Source organism: Pygoscelis adeliae, unplaced genomic scaffold (genome assembly GCF_000699105.1).
Source record: "Pygoscelis adeliae isolate BGI_AS28 unplaced genomic scaffold, ASM69910v1 Scaffold98, whole genome shotgun sequence".
In the NCBI taxonomy this organism is placed as follows: Eukaryota; Metazoa; Chordata; class Aves; order Sphenisciformes; family Spheniscidae; genus Pygoscelis; species Pygoscelis adeliae.
Window position 1 is genome coordinate 5674615 of NW_008825547.1, and position 17888 is coordinate 5692502.

At 38.8% G+C, this 17888-nt stretch overlaps 1 protein-coding gene across 1 annotated transcript in view; it reads right to left on the reverse strand.

Moving 5' to 3' along the window:
- TOX (thymocyte selection-associated high mobility group box) overlaps positions 1 to 17888 on the reverse strand; it is a 224260-nt gene that overhangs the window by 15298 nt on the left and 191074 nt on the right. Inside the window, exon 6 of the mRNA XM_009332083.1 lies at positions 10578 to 10658. Within this exon, the coding sequence (XP_009330358.1) occupies positions 10578 to 10658 (81 nt within the window). The remainder of the gene's footprint in view (positions 1 to 10577; positions 10659 to 17888) is intronic.

Here is a 17888-nt window from a genome sequence, read left to right on the forward strand (position 1 = left end):
GTCTGCAAAGTGATCAAAAGGGACTGTTCCAGCTGTCTCAAGCTATCAATCAGCTTTCTGTATGTTTTACTACCTCCTGATCCAGTGAAAAGCACGACACTTCCGTTTCAAACCAAGTATTTTGCTGTTACTTAGGACGCTTTAAATCATATGTGATCTGAAGCCAAATTGTCCAATATCAGTGTAAAACACATCAATATTATCAGTTACTGGGAGTCTTGATAAATGAACCCATTAAATGCTGTTCTCTAGCATACTGCACTTTCAGCTTTTTCTAAGGCTGGGTCAGAAACCCAGATTTTGTAAGTATTGCTGAAGCTAATGGAATAGGTGATGCCAAATATTTTGGCTTTGTTATGTTGCTTTATTGTCAAATATACCAAGAGGTCCGTATGATGCATAGGTTTTATTTCAGGCACAATTACTGCTTTCACAGATTCGAATGGGCGTTGCACTTGTCCAGTACAGCATCAGACAGTCTTAGACAAGGACTTTTATTATGGGTAAAACTAGGAATTAAGAAAGAAGGGATTTGGTTAGCCAATATGGGCTTCAAGTGCACAGTCATGTTCCCTGACTTTGCAGGTCGGAATTCAGTCAATTTATCCAAGGAGAAGAGTAGAGAAATAATTAAAAAAAAAACCCAACAAACAAACAAACAGAAACCTCTTTAGTTAATTAATCTGCCCAAAACCAACACAGACAATTTACATCTCTCATTTTTGGCATGAAGTTATAAGATACAATTCATTTACAAATATATGCAGTGGAGACCAAAATTACAAATCTGTACGCACAGAACGTCAAAGATTGAAGCCTAGTTTCTCCTACATGCGACAAGGTCTTCTACTAGACATGCAGTGAGAAAATCTTTTATCAGTACTATCAGAAGTATGGTGTTGTAGACCCACCACTAGAGGGTGACAGAATATTATATTTAGTTAATGGTAGGAAGTGGTATTGTACACATACATTAGTGAATATACACTAGGACCACAAACTAGCTTTTCTTGACAGTCCTTTATGCTCTTTGAGTGGCTTCTACTTGTTCTGCAGTTCAGGTCAAAGCCTTATTCTAAATCTTTCAAGTTCTTCATAGGCTAGGAGTGGAGTTTCTTATGGACCTACCTCTCCATCTCACATCATCATCTAATACTGTTGCCTAAATTAAAAAAAAATAATCAGAAGGTGAAGACAAGGTAGGTTAGGCCAAGGCAATGGAATGCTACAGGAAAAGTATGACTGCCATTTAGGCACAACACAAAACCACCTTTTTCTTTTCATGAGAAACCATTGTTTTACTGAAACATGAAGAGGAAAGAATATTTTGAAATCCCAACAGAAAGAGAATGAAAGTAGAAGAGAAATAGGGGAAAAAAGGAAACAAAATAAACAGTACTGTAACTCTTGTGATAATGAATATAATTATATTAATTGAAAGTACTGGTGCATGGCCCTCAGTCTACAAAACTATTCTACTTGATCATACTTTCAAGGAAATGTGTGATGATACAGATGAATGATGTTCTTCAGAGAAGGTGTTGAGAGCTGATCATTTTGCACAAAGTTTGGGAAGTGCTGAATCAAGTTCTTCCCCCCCAGTTTTCACCAAACTCATACCTTTCCTTCCTATTCTAGAGCAAAGCGAACTTTCCCATCCACCTTCTGCTCCCCTGTTGTGTGCCAAAACTCCTTATACATAATTGCCAAATTAAAGAATTAAATTAGGTTAAGGGGTTAAGCATTGCTCATCCAGTTGTGCTATTCTTTCCTAAGGAGAACTGCCCTGGGACTAATAGTCCTTCTTATCACAGACTGAATTCAGGCACAGGGGGTTGTCAGTTCCTTAGAGGAAAGTGGCACTGGGATTTCCCTCACCCCAAAACATCCAACCCACTCCTACAGCTGAGAAATTACTTTTGGTACAGACATCCTGCTCAACCTAAGCGATGTCACAGAAAACAGCAACAGTCTAGTGATTCCAGCCTGGCATCTCCATGGCTTCCTTTGGGATATCATTTTACTTCCACTTTGAAAAGTCTAGTTGCACTTTAAACCCTCACCTATAGATCTGGGTAACCAAACAGCTGTTGAAATCTACACTTGGGTTTTGATTCCCTTTCTAACTTGTGGATGCCTTCTGGCTATCACTGGATCTCCTAACCCCACTTCTGTTGGAACAGAAACAACAGCCGTGTGATTGAAAGTAAAGCAAGGGCGTGTTTTAACAAGGCGGTGCTCTAAGGGCCTGATCCTTAGACTACTGAATTTAATGGAAAGTCTCCTTTTAACTTAAATGGAATTTGGATCAGAGCCCAACACTGTTACTTCAGCATTAACATCTGGATGTCCATTTCATTCTTCATGAAAACCAAGTAGGACCTGGCTAACAGAGACTGAGAATCATTCCCAATTGATGAGCACTACTTTTGACCTGTGTTTCTTCAGAAGCATACCTATAAACTACAAGTGCCTATACTTACTTCATTTTGCTTTTTTAACGTGTTAATGCAGTTATTGTTAGAAATGTTGCCAGCAAGTAGGACCATATAGATATATATACACACATATGTATATGAACATCTTCAATTTACATGCTGTATACATGCTTTATATTCAGTATTCTTATCTACTATAGCATATGATACCATAATATATGGGAATTAAAGAAAAACTTTTGCAATAACGTCATTCTAGTAAGCAATGCTCAACTAATATTGCTGTTTGCAATATAAAATCAAAAAGTCAGTGTTGTCTCAAAGAAACCATAGCTGTTCAACTTAGAGAGAAAAATGTTTTTTTTCTCATTCTGTTGGTTTCACAAAAATAGTTAATGATCAAAACCTTTCAGCTGGAGCAATATAATTTCAGTCATTTACAGATCAGCCCTTATCAAAGTACTTCTTTATTAACATCAGCAATTAATCTTCCCTTTACAGTAAAATATGCATAAGATTGCAGAACTGGTGCAGATTCAGTAAATGTTCTTGGTACTATTGGATGCCTATGTGTCCTTTACATACATGCTGAGAGTCCTCCTCAAGGGCAAAGACATGAGCCTTATGGCCGATATGGCCAGCATAAACTTTCTACCAATGCAAACAGCTTTACTTCTGGGTAAACATAACCTATTCCAACCTCAGAAGATTTTTTTATATAGCCAGAATGGTTTAACATAATTTTATTTTAAATGAGAAACAGGTGCTTCCCTTTAAATAAGAAATGGAGGTTTGGCATCCTCTCTACATAGACAAGGCACATGTACTATGTGAGTTTCAAAGCCTAGAAAAGAGTTTAACTCAATTCAGGTTTTACATGAATATGTGTCAGAAAACTACGTAGTTGCCACACTGTCCCTTTTCATGACAGTGCCATGTGCACATCTAGTGACTGGTGTCCATCCTTGAGCCACGCTGAGGAATTCAACATTTTTTGGACTCTATGACCAGAATGAAGGTTACATTTGGGTAACAGCAGTGATTATGTCAGCTGGTACCAAGAAGGTCCAGGCTGTGCAGGCTGTGATCAAACTTAGGCAGGTCTGACTCAGCTTTAAAGGAGTTATCTCCAGTACTGTGACATTAAAGAGGTAGATAGAAGGAAATTGGCTGAATATTTATGCAGCTCCTACAAAGCTTACCTAAGCTTAAGTTTGCATCTGCTGTCTTTGTTGTCTCTTTGGTGGAAGGAACATCTTGAATTGTTTATTCCTTCTCTCAGCTTTTCTGTGTTCACATAATCCTGTCCGTTTTTAACGTTTTTGACATTTTAGGTCACTTCCAACCCCAAGCCTGTCCTTGAGAAGAATCCCTTCTTCTAGCCTACATGGGCTCAGCCGTTTTGTTAATACCCCTGTGAAGCTGTTTTTGAGAGAATGACTTCTCTCCAGCAGTGATTTCTCTGTCCTGCTTAGCTCTTTAACTCTTTTAGAGATTCCTTTGACTTAACTCTGTTCACTCCGGTGGAGAAGTCATATGCATATTTGCAGTACAGCTGCCTTCCTACCTAAGTCACAAGAGGCTCTTAGCAAATGACGTTACGTATTTTGCTAATTCCAGTCACCTATTGCAATAACAACATCTGGGACTCTAGAGAGTTCAGACGCTTTTTGACACATTCTTGATGTTTCAGAACAAAGGAGTAAGCCATGGGTTGTCATCTGTAATTAGCTGAGGTGGCTCAGAAGAACAACTTCAAATCTAAATATACATTTTGTCATCATCTACAGGGGATTGTCATGGATTCATTCAGGGTATGTAAGTAAAAATGGATATTTTATGAATGTAACCTGGGTACATGTGATAAAGGATATGCAACTTTAATTTGATACAAATGTTTTAATTCCCCAAATGGAAGCACTAGGCTAATAGTGAAATCTAGTTTTATTAACTCACTTCAAAACCAAACACAGTTCCTCTCCAGATCAAAATCTGGCTTCTCTCAAGCTCAAGACATTTCTGCCATTTTTGGCAGAAATTATGTGAGAGCATGTCTCAGTTTTTACACTGCTGAATGTAAAGCTTCACATGATTTAGCCTCAAATTGAATTCATGACATTAACTTAAATATAGTTTGCTCTACATTTTCAGCTGCAGTAGATAGTTGGTTTCCTTGCTAGACAAGAAGGTGGTTGGATTTGTGTTACTATCAGATTAGACAATTGTTTTAGAAATATATATGTTTACTTACCAGATACTCTGATACATTGCATACTTGCACATACATAATTTTATTTATGATTCCTTGAAAATTTCTGACTATATCATAATAACTGCAGAAAGAACGAAAGACCGAGGTATCACAGAAGCATGAAGTACCTGCTGTAAAAGCCTTACATTATAGTTTTCCCAGCTAAGGATTCTAATGTTTAATGGAAAAAAGTAAAAGCTGTATGTGCATGTCATCATTCTGTCTTTATTTTGTTATTGTTTTAAGGGAAATATTGCCAAATGCCTTGTAGCACTTCAATAGCTACAAAAAAACCCAAACCAAACCATCATGCATCAAACATAGCCATATTTTTTATTTATTCTTTCTATGATGCTTTCACTGAGAACAGCCTAAACTGTTTTATGAAATTCCAAAACATCTGCACAGACTGGGGCTAGATATAATATAGGAATCCGTTGTCTCAAAAAGTGGAAACCAGGTGCCTTTCTGCCAGCAGCAGAAGGGATGCTGCTCTCCTTGTACGCGTAGCCAATTGATTAAAGCACTGACCAGGAGACACGACAGTTCAGTTGCCTACTTTGTCAAGAGATATTCAGAATTTTATTTCCAAAAGAAACGTCCTAAACCCCAGCAGCTGCTTATTTCAGGGAGGAGTGAGCCAGGATGCCGTGCTCCCCTACATCTGAAGCTTGGCCACTATGCAGAGAAGAATGTGGGATTCACTGGGCCACAGAAAACAAATCCTGGAGAGAGCACACCTGCACATCTGCATTTACTTGGGAGTGGGGAGATGCACGATCTGGGAGAGCTGACATATTTTTTGCCTTTTTATATGTTAGGCAAGTGCTCTAACCACATACACATACGAAATGGGAAACTAACACCAAGTTTACTGTTTGAGTTTTGGGGTTTGGTTTTTTTTTAACATGGTCTCCATTTTGCTTTTTACAAATAGCTCAAACTTTTTCATGTGTATTCACTGCAGTCTGAATTCTGCAGTGACTGCAGAGACTCGAATTCCTTAGGCTGTTCAATTGTATTACAATAGAAGCAGTGTAACAGATATTTTGGGTGCCTGGAAACTCTCTGGTTACAAACTGCTGTGCTAATGGCATTAAGGCAATACTAGTCTTACTAGATATGACCTTTAGTTTTTTATGAAACATAATTGCAAGGTGGTGGGCTAGGAAAGCTAGGACTGCCGTATACTTCAGGAAGCAATTTTACATGTCCAAAGGATTTGCACTGTCCACAAAACTGAAAAATGTCCAATGCTTTTGTTGCACTGTCAAGTGAGGACACCACTTCAACTTAGATACAACATCAGAGTTTTGAAATATGCTTGAGTATTTTGGATTTGAATAATATTTTCCTTGCTGAGAGGTTTTAGCTTCAGCCATAGCTGCTAAAATATGTCTGCATGAAACTTGAAATTGTGTCACTACACAGAAAGAATTAAAGATAATTTAGCCAGAGAGAAAAAAAACAGGGAAGAGAAATCTTCCTTGTACTGTTCAAACAGTTAAACTTGTACTGCCATAGTTAACATACATATATGTACCACTTATATGCACATATATATTATGCATGTTAAACACATAATATGCATATATTATTATATAAATACACATAGATGCACATATATAATATATGAAAATATTTAACACTACCCATATATATCTGTATTAAATATATATATTTGAAAGATGCAGCAAAACCTCTAATGTCAGCCAGAAAAAAAGCTGGTTAAGCTAGAAAAAGTGCTTGTTTTATGAAAAAGTAAAATTGCAATTCACAGCATTTTATGTAATGCTGTACAAATTACCAGATACCAGAGACTGCATTTCTGGATCTGAACAGTACTAAAAGTTGCAACTAAGGGCAAATATAAAGACACTTGTTTACAATGCAGAGGCTTAGTCAGTACTATAAGCAATATGGCAATCTGCATAGCGGAAGATATAATGCTTTGTAATGTGATTTTTACTTTACGTATCAATTCCTACACACATGAACAAACTCAACAACAGCCCCATTAATTTCAATCATTACAAAAAAGCAGAAAATACAGGAAATAAACTGATAAATTAAACGGGAATTAACGCATAACTGACATGTTTACACAATGATGTGTTTACCTTATTTTCTGGGTGGTAGCCCTATTTTATAAAGACATCATTAAAGCATTTAAAAGTGTACTAGAGGTGGGCTGGCAATCCTGTTACTGAGGTTGCTGGTGACACTTCCACTCTTTTCAGTTATGATTTTGTCAAATAACGCAGTCTAAAATTATACATACTAGGTGTGTGAGTGACTTCTCTGTGTGTTTGTGTGAGAGAGAGAGAGAAACTACAACCAGAACTGCTCAGCTTTGTCAAGAATGCACCCAGCGGAAAGCACTGTATGCTTCCCAAAAAAATTGGGTGCCCTTCCTTAAGATGCAATGGAAGAGGGACTTGAACTCTGGAAGGGACAATGACAGATTGTGTCAAAGATTAATATCTTATCTTCCCATGAAATGACACTCAAATTTATAAACATGCATCATGTGAGAAAGCAGCTGAGACTATTCCTCCACATGAGCTTTGCCAGTACTGGTTGCTCTCTATGATGAAGAGCAGGCAGTCTGTCCCTCATGTTCATCTCCAGTTTCCTTCACTATGCACCCATGGCTATGAGTGTATGAAGGAGAAGTGAGGATGCAGAGGACAAGAGAAAGACTAGGAAAAAAGACTGGCTGAAGTAAAGGTTTGCTGTTGGGGAGAAGAGGGAGGGGAGGGGAGAGGAGAGGAGAGGAGAGGAGAGGAGAGGAGAGGAGAGGAGAGGAGGAAAAAAGCAGAGCAAAGGGGGCAAAGGTCTGAGTATCATGGAGAAGCCCACCATCCCCACCTGATACTCCATTCCCACCCCAGAGCTTGGGATGGAAACCAACGTTCCTGAATTTCACTATTCTGCTGTCAGGCAGAGGTTAAGAAATCTCCTAGCAAAAGGAGATTTACCCCATTTCTCTGCAATCTTCTATTCTGACTATTCCAGCATCTCAAATGGGCAAGATGGATGCAGTGAATTCAACTCCAAGTCTGGTCCACTCAGGTATGACATGGCATATGTCCATTACTTTGCTTTTCAGAAAAATAGAGACTTGCAAATAAATGCAGAAAAACATACACAAACACTGACATACAAACCCTACACTCACTAGTTGTTTAAAAACTGGCAGTACTTAATGAAAAAAGTGGCAGAATCAGTGTTCAAAAGTTAGGAAACTGGTAAGGCAGCTGCTTTGGGAGGTGTGAGGCACTTGCTGAGCTGGAGGCAGGGGACCTGAGCAGCACCCTTGCCTGCTTGTGCCTGCCTCTTTCCACAGGCAGATTCCTCTGGGAAGGGAGAGGGAAGAAGGTTTGATAATTGGGTAACTCCGATCATTTGGATAACAAGAGGATGTCCCGATGTGATATGAAGCACAACTGAACATCTCATAGCCGCCAGCCAGCTGACCCTGAAGTCATTGGAGCTCTGCTATGAACATGAAGGGTATAATATTGGTCACATACTCTGAAAAATGAAGTTCTAGGTGTCCCAAGCAGTACACCCAAAATTACTGAAAACCTGATTTCACAATGATTTAGTTGTGTTTGAAAATACGGACAATACAAACTTCCTGCTCCAAAGTATTACTGAGAATTTCTTTACACTAAAACACTGCTGGGATGAGCAGCACAGAAAATCCTATAAGGAAGCAAGGTTAAACAACATGCAGTAAATACAACACAGGAGCTCCCAGGGTGAACACCTGATTATAAGCATATGAAATGAGACTCACACAGAGTGCGGTATGAAGTGTAAAACATACCATGTGAGCGAATCATTAATATTGTATTAAAGCAGTTTTGGAAAAGGTATGATACTTTTGGCATGTCTTAACTTTTGAGAATGAGGTCTTGGAATCTTAATAATTTTCTCTAAAAGTAGCTTTTATGGATGATAATATAACACACGGACATAAAAGACCAGATGGACTCCAAACAATCTTAATAACGTATTACATGTATTTCTTCATGCTTACATGCTTGTCTAAAGAACTACAACTCTTCTGGTGCCATATAAATATTTAATAATGATAATTTAGAATATACTGATATGATATTACATCTGGGTATTTTACACCCTTATTCCAAAATGGAGTTGCTTTAGTTACATGCCAGCTCTGTTGGATTCATTGAGCGTGTTCATGAGACTAAGCAATTAGTACTCAGCTTCATTGAGTTTATATTTTTATACTTTCCACATTAGAGGAAAACATTACATTATGGGCAGAATTTAAATAATTGCTTAAAAGTTAAGAAAATGCTTCAGTGCTTTTCTGACTAACAACAAATTTAAATATACGCACAAGTGGCTTCATGCACTGAACTGATCAGCAATCTTTTAAATTTTTTTTCTAAAAGCAAACATCAGAAAATGCCATAATATACTTTTTTCTCTTAAAAAAAACCCAAAACCAAAATAAAAATCTCAGTTTTTTTATATGTGCCATTTCAAAATTAAGCTATGTAGAGTGTTATGTAAACAGTCCATGATGTGCTGAATAACAACATCCAAGTTATTTTCACAAGTGAAAGGTTGGCTTCATGCATTTCTTCAAAACCTATTGGAATATTTTGAGCTTTTTAGACCTATCTTTTGCCAATAAACAGGCTATTTAAAAAAAAATTGTTTGCACGTGGTATCCTTTCTGAAGGCAATGAGTATTTCTAGAACCAAATAGCCCTGAGAGAAATTAAAGGTACCCTGTAAATCACTTTAACTGAATGCATTAGTATTTATGATGGTAGCTATAAAATTAAAATATATAAGACACAACCTCCAAAAATGAATGAGGTGACACCCGTATTTCAGACTTTTAAATTCAGAACAATCACTGACCAAATACTAAGATAATATAGAAAGATGCATGAAAGGTCCTCGTATGGCTAATCATATAGTCTTCCCCTGAAAATTTGTACAAATTAGTATAATATACAGAGAAGTACAGTGCAGGACCCCAAAAACATTTAAAACTAACAAAAAGCTCTACTCATGTCATATATGCCGGTCCTTCATATTGCCATCTTTACCTCTAAAATTAATTTTATCTATGTTAGAACAATATATATCTAAATTTGTTTTGACGGACCCAAAACAAGTGATTCTAACTGGTATGATTCTGAAGTTACTCAACTGGTTTTCACCTTGACACAGTGCAGTAATTCCACATTCTTCTGCATATTTTAAAGTCTGTTACAAATTTTAAAGTGTCTATTACAAAATTATGGGCACTAGAATGTTTGTATAAATCAGTTTAGAAAATTGCTACTAGCTGTGTACTGGGGATACACTGGTGTGTTCCAGTATGAGAGCCTTAGGGTGACCTACGCTGTGCTCACACAAATTGCTTGCTGGATGTAAAGTGGAAATTTACATTTTCTTATGAAAATTTGCTATGTGAGCTAAGCTTGACTTTTTCTGTACTGTGATTGCAAAGTAAAAAGCAGTACTTAAAAAAACCCAAACCAAAACCAGGCATTTTGGGTAATGAGAAGTTTTTTTCCCTTACAGGTAGAACGGTGACTGCCTGGCATGGCATGTTTGTTACACTGAGGTATTTTTACGGTATCTCCTTCCTCTGTTGAACTGCGATGATACTCCCAGCCTGGAGAAGTGATGTCTCTATGACCAGAAGGGAAAGGATATCCTTTCATGGAGAGATGACTGTGTTTATTGAGCATTTGCACCTTAAACCTAAGGTGATAACAAACAAGGCTATTTACACTAAATACTATAGTGCTCAGCACCATATAAATGCTGAAAATGGTTTGCAATATGTCACTATATATATGTGTGTATGTATATACATTATGTGTTACCTTGGATACAAGGCTTGCTCTGTAGGCAGCTAACTGCTTCAGATATTCCTTCTTGGCAGCTTCAGTTTTCTTTTTGTATACCTAAAAACAAAGAGTGTCACATTGGTAAATTAATCTGGTTTTGTTTTTATATATCACCGGTGTGTCTCATGCATCTTCATAAAGTCTTTCTAAGTAAACAGACTTTCCTCCTCATATTGCTTAAAGAGTGAAATAGTAAACATCAAATATTTTAAAGAAAATATTGTTCTAACTGTGAAACACCCTTTAACTACCCAGCAGTACTGAAAAAATAATATCCCTCATAGCATCTCAGGTTTAATTGTTCAAAGTGAAGTGCGGGGCGTACTTGCAAATGGGACCTTTAGGGACGGGGAAGGCAGGCGTGGGCCTCTCCACTGGCTTCCACTTGTGAGACGAGTTAAAACCCTCTGGGGAAGATGAGAATGTGTAGAAAGACATTTGAGCTAAAAGAAGGAGGAGATGACGGCACCACACAGAGCAGCCAAGAGGCTTTCTCTCTTCCCTGGATAACTGTTGGGGGCAGTCAAAGAAGCTTCACGGAGCTGCTAAGGATAATAAATCATGTTAGTCATTATTCCAGTCCTGATCCCGTATCAGTCTAATTAACTTCTCAGGAGCATGGATCTATTTCTGTACATTCCTCTCAACTCACCAAATTATTTTAAATGTGGCATGTGCACAATCTCATAATGGATTATAGAGCTTGGAGAATCACTTCAGTTTTGCACAAATTTCAGGATCAATGATTATCTGCAGGGTTAGGCAGGACCTCATAGCACTATAGTAACATGATGTTAGAATTCTAAGCGTACATAGATATTTAGGGTTGAAAGTTTTCAGGAGGAGAACCAGTTTCTGACCCATGGAGCCTAGCTAATGACTTGCTGTTAGCCATGTCAGTGACAGATTTGGGAACAAGTCAGCATTTCTCTTTGCATCTCTCTATCATGAGTTTCTCACCACTTCATGGTTTGTTTTTTTTTCTAAAAGGGTAGACTTAGGAGCCATGCAAGCATCTTGGCTTCATGTAACTAAGCAGGATTGACTCCTAGCCTTCCATGTTGCAGGGAAAAGCTTAAAAAACATCCGGAAGGTGTAAAAACATAAATACATGTTTAAAAACAGTATAAAAACATATGTTTAAAAAGAAAAATGGAAGGTTTAAAAGTAAGGGAGACAAATAAAGGGAAAGTAAATTTACTTTTATTATTGCTGTTATATTTCACAATTTTTAAGTCACATGCCCAGGGCAGAAATTAATTCCTGTGTTCATGGGCATTTGGGATTCACAGTATTACACAAAACGGAACTGCAGCTTTGAGTCTCTGCTGTCCACTTCTCCGGTCAAGTGCACAACGTGGGCACCAGCAGAAAGGGTCCATGAAGAGAGTAAAGACTATCCACCTTCCCCCTCCCACTCCACACTGCCTAGTTAACTGGGCTATTGATTCAAAGGTTAAAAGATGGGCAAAGCTATTTATGGCAATTTTGGGGTGTTCTCCTGAATTCCACAGCTGAAAAACACACACATACATCTCCTCCACAGAAGGATAAACTTTATGAAACTTTAAAGTGATCTCTTTTGATCTTCCAGTGCTCTAGTAAAACCAGCAGTCCTGTAATGGAGAGGACTTGGCAGCACAGAGTGTGCACACAGAGGACAATGCAGTTGCAGACTACAAATTGAGAGTGGTAGTGTCAGGCTGGAAGGATCCAGTACAACACAATTTTTATACAGAATGTGCTCATGAAACATTTTTTTGTTTCACTGAGGTTTTGCTTTCAGAGACAGAACAAACCTCAGATATGGGCTGGCAAAACTCAGAGGCTGCCTAAAAGGATTAAAGATTTTGCTTCCCAGGGAAGCAAAAGATCATAATGGAAACAGAGAAGTCTTAGGCTTCTAAAATTGTAAATATAAAGTCAGAGGGGAAAAAAGATTGGTTTTAGCTGTGCAACTCTATGTGTGCACCCTTGTAATTTCTCCAGATTAAGATAAATATATAGTGTTGGCTGATCTCCTATTGTTTTGCAAAAAAAAAAAAAATGGTAGCAGTTTGCTTTTTAAGTCGTAATCACTTGTGATTATTAGGAAAATGTACTGTTTGTTTTGAAAATGAATAAAAAATTAGTTAACAATCTGTTCCTAGCTGCTAAAATGAATTTAGCTTGACCTACAGAACAAAGACTAAGTTATACCACTTTGTATATTGCAATGCCTCTGCATCATTCTGATAGCCAGTTTAAAAAACAGAGCTGAACAAAGAATTTTACACAGAATAATGATCTTCAAAAGATCATGTATCTATTGCTTCCACATTGGGTTTTATTTTGCATTACACAAATATAAAAAATATACACTCCTGCTGTGCTCTTACAGTCACAGCATATTGAAAGAGTCCTCTGGGACCTGACTTTTCCCTCAAATAGTCATATTGCATAAGGTTAACTCAATAATATGAAGCTAATAGTTCTGTAAATCTCCATCTAAAACATCACTACTTCATAGGAACGTCATCGTAGAGCCGTTATTTAATTATTTCCTACCTATACATCTACCGTGTTCAGTGTACACATTGTCTTGCCCTCTTTTCTTGGGTCTTCTGGTGAGCCAATAATAGTCACATGAACACCATGTCTTCCATGGTAATATAAACATGAACCATGTAATAGAAGGTCATTAGAATAAAAAAGTCCTTAATGGATGGGGAAAGTTTTTTGATGACCCCAGCCTACTTTGATGTTTTGCACTGGTCAGAATGGTCCCCACAGGCTGGCTTGTCTGGAGGGTGGTCAGCCTACCCCCCTTTGTCGTTGTAAGGGCATTGGCATGTCCTCCGAGGATGACAACTTGACCTCCCACTGTCTATATGCTGTTGTCCTTTTGAAGACGCCCACTGTTCAGGTCAGCATACAAGTGGGCTGATGATCCTCATCATGCTAATTTTGGAAATTCTGATTGGTCCTGGCTTATACTAAAAATTAGGGTAAGTTCTGCCTGTCTGGGGAGTTCTTAATTTTCATGAGTAACAACAAGGTCTGGCTGGCAGTATTTTTGTCTGAACGCAAATCAGTGTGGCCCTCTCAGTGAGTACCAGTTCACTGACTTTGTGCTAGACTGGACTTGTACTGGGAGCTTATGAAGGCAGGGCAAGTGGGGAGCATCCTCAGCATTTGTAGCAGCACCTCAGACAGGTATAAGCAAGTTAGCTGCCCCTCCCAACCTCTTTTTTTTTTTTTTTTTTCCAGCTGTGAGAATTTTTAGGCCTCAGGCTTAAATAGTTTTGTGTTGTAGTAAGTATAACAGAGTTGCATCCTTGCAGTGCTTTTGGGGAGGAAAAAGGTTGGTGTCTTCATTCAAGTGTGCTCTAGAAAATGGCTGAAGCTCTTTTGAGTTTCATGTTTAAGACAGTGCCAAATTATGAAACACATCATTTCCAATAATACATTTAACATTTTTCCTGTAACAAGAAGCAGGCTTCTGTTCTGTTGCTTATCTATAGTGTATAGTGGCAATATTTAATTTTAACATCTCAGAAATCTCTTATAAGGTCATTTTCCCCTCCTCTGTCAAGCAAGCAACAATTATTAAATAAGTAACTTGACAGGAGCATATACTTATGGAATTAAGTCATTTCTAGCTCGCTTTAATTCAATTAACATGATAATTGAATGTCAACTGATTGTCATTCAGGCAGTAAAGGCCCATTCTGATTCAGCAGCAGATTTGTTTCCTTACACAATATTTTATTTTCTATATTGTCCCAGTTGTGGAAATTGAATGTTGGCAGAAAAAAACATCATTTCTGTATAACCAGGGTGGGTCAGCTTAATTTATTCTTATTCTCTTCAGCTTGTTATAGAAACCCCAAAACACTAAGATTACATTCATTTGTCTACAAATGGAAGCTGCTGGCATTATTTTCCTACTGTGCTTCACGAATGCAAATTTACACAGCATAATACACAGGTTCTTAGTTTACTATTTAATTACATTTCCAAAGTGCACCCAGTAAGGTAGCTTCAAGTTCCCTTACATTGTTTAGCAAAGCATGCAGCAATATAGAAGAAGATACCTTCCAAATGGAGTAAGTATGAAACTCCACCTTGTGCATATAAGTATATAAGATAGCATTTGATTTAGGCCACCAGGGAAAACGAATGCCCTGGGCTCCGCCACTGGTAACGTAACAGCCTGGTACCAGTCCCCAGGCCATTGCAATGGCACCCTTTAGCTCAGCTTCCCTGGGCTGACCATACATGTAGGCTAGTAGTGCTGTAGCAGCTTACATTGAGGGCTGAATTTTTTTTATTAATAGTGATACACATCCTTAAACTGACTGCCCCAAAGTTTCATTTGGAGATAGAGGGGTTGTGGGTTATATGGTTAGCCACAAGCACTCACAAATACTAGATTTATGAAATTAAAACCACAATAGAATATCTGCACTTCTGTTTTATGATGCCAACTTCTGGTCATGTTTTGCTTTATATATTTTAACTTCTGCTTAGGTCTTGTCTTCCTGGATCATAAATTCCTTGAGGCAGGCTTTGTGCCTCCTGTGCTCTTCTACATGTTGGGTATATGAAAGTCATCACTGATATGTATAACTGAAATATACCTGTAATGCCTTGAGCCAAGTTTTTGTTCTGGTTGGTCATCTTTTGCCAACGAACTTCCTCTCAACTTGCTTGTGGAGGATTATCAACACATCACAACACACTATGCAGCAGGACTCCTACCCCGTCCCATGTGACTTGCACCCTTGTTCCCTTAGGGGAACAGATCTCCTTTCCCTCAGTCATCATCACAAGAGCCAAAACAGGCACTCAAACATCTGCAAACATGTCCTCAGTTCTGAATATCGGGTGCTAATGGAAGAAGGCACCAATGACTACAGTCCCCTTTGATACTAGAGACTTGGAGTCAGTGAGTTAAACTGACTGATGCTCTTAGGAGAAAAAGAGACTTTCAGAATTTGTGCCTCATGGTAGTCTGAAAAAGCTTTGTGTCTCCTAGCTGACAAAGCACATTACGAAGAACCATGCTACTTCCCTGGCTTTGCCTAAATAGCTGGTACGAGGATGACAAAGAAGGGGAAGTTTTCAGTTTATCTTGTGGATGTTTCCTTAGAGCTGACACTTGCAAGCAAGTTATATTTGTCTTTTTAAAATGATGTAAAGGTGCCCACATTTGTTTTGATGGAAGTGTTCCATAAACCCCCCACAATAGTATATGCAAAAAGAGCAAATCAAAAAGCAACATGACCGATTTTGTGGTTTTGGTCTCCTCAGTGTTATTACCCATGGGAGTGTCATTTTCACAGGCTACAGTTACAGAAATAGCATCTGATAAAATACAGTAGGCTACAATCCAGAATTAAATTCCACATTCAGATTGTCATTCCTGGTCCTACATACCTAGGCTCATAGAGAAAACTTGTATTTTTTCCAAGTGGGAGACATATCTCTAGTTTTAATCTTCTGATTTTGCAGCAAAGGCACCTAGAGCTGCACACACTCGTTTAAAATATGGAGAGAGATATTCCCAAAGCAGTCGGAAAAAAAGTCTTCAGAATTGCTTAATGGATACTGAAATATGTTACCATTTGATTTTTAATCTAAGTACATACAGTAACAGAAAGAGGCCCAGGGCTAGCTATATGGCTCAGCAGTCTCTGACTGTAGAGCATGAAAAAGACGCTGATGACATATTAGAGGCTTAGGGGAAAGAATTCAGTCTTTCTGGCGTTCAGGGGAAAGATCACAGGCCAAATTCGGCTCTAGCACAGTGAGACTCAACGGAGATCACTGGAAATTGCAGCCATTTGCACCAGGCCTAAATTTGACCTTGCCGTCTTGATGCTCACAGCTTGCAGGAGCGGGACTGTACATTTTATCAGAAGCATGTCGGATGAAAGTTGGGTACAAAACAAATGACATTAAACATATGACCATGGTGATTATTTGCACTTGCTGGTATTCTTTTTTTAAAAAATAGGGATGTGAGCCTGAATGGAGCATAATAATTGGGCCTAAATCCAGTTTTGTACACAAATGATTTAAAGCCATGTTACTATCAAGCTCTAACGTATGGATAAAGAGCGGGGAAGAAGAATGAGTAGAAAACTGAGGCTATTACTTGGAATCCAGGGTCCTTTTGGCCCAGCTCCTTCCAAGTACAACAAGAAGGTGAAGTGCAGTTAAAGTCAACGTTCATAACTGGGCGGCCACGTGTGGTATTTATCTAGAAGCTGTGTCTGTTGCATGTAGCAAACAGATATCAGAAATCCACCCCAAGCAGGGGGGTGTCTGATGTTCCCTGCGACTTCCGTGCTCCTGGGAGGCTGCAGGAAGATCAAGCTGCCAGGTGGGCTGGGCAGGAGGCCAGCAGACGATAGCCCGTATTACCCTATACAGAGTAAGACGCTGCAGCTCCTATGGAGACCTACATGAATTTTATTTTTTTTGTGGCAGAGGGGAAGGTTTCCCATCCCAAGTGCACAGTGCGGTCCTGCTCAGCCCAGCTCTGGATGGGAGAGGGAGGCGCCAGCTGCCAGAAGTCCTGCAGCAAAAATGCATTGCGAACAGGGGGCCTGACACTGCCCCCTTCTGAAGTCAGTGGAAGTTAAGGGGTTCAAGGTCTGGCCCTGTGGAAACCAGAGCAATAAAACAATCTGAAGATATAAATGTATATATATATGTACACATATATACATATACATGAGTTTGTATCTGCGTGTGTGCATGCCTATTCTTGGCCCATTTGTGTTCCGGCTCATTAAGCCCAGCTGCTTGCAGAGGAAGGGAGGAGGAGCAGATGCCAGGGTGAGGAACAGTTGTTTTAAACTCTTGACACACTTGTCTAGAGCTTCAAAGGGTAGAGGTGCAATTTCAATACAGAAATTTGTCAAGAAAAACAGTGGATCTCCCAAGCAGGCCTAAGGTGCAACACGTAAAAGTGACTTTGCCAGTGCAGATAGCTGGGAGGGGACGTGTAAGGTTGCTGTCTGTTGTGCCTGTTCCTGAATCCATTTTGCTTGTAATTCGCTTTGGCAGTGTGCACACACAGATGTGCCTTTGCTTTCTATTTGTTGACACTAATGCACGAGGACTTCAATTTACTTAAGTATTGGTAACATACAATCCAAGTTCCATCAGGTGTTAAAGAACTGCAGCATTTACCTAGTGGGTCTTTGAGCACCAATGAGGAGTAAATGATTTGATTTTGTGAGCTCTGAGGATTTGTCAGCTGCCTCATAAGTATAATTCTGGCTCTTCCTATTC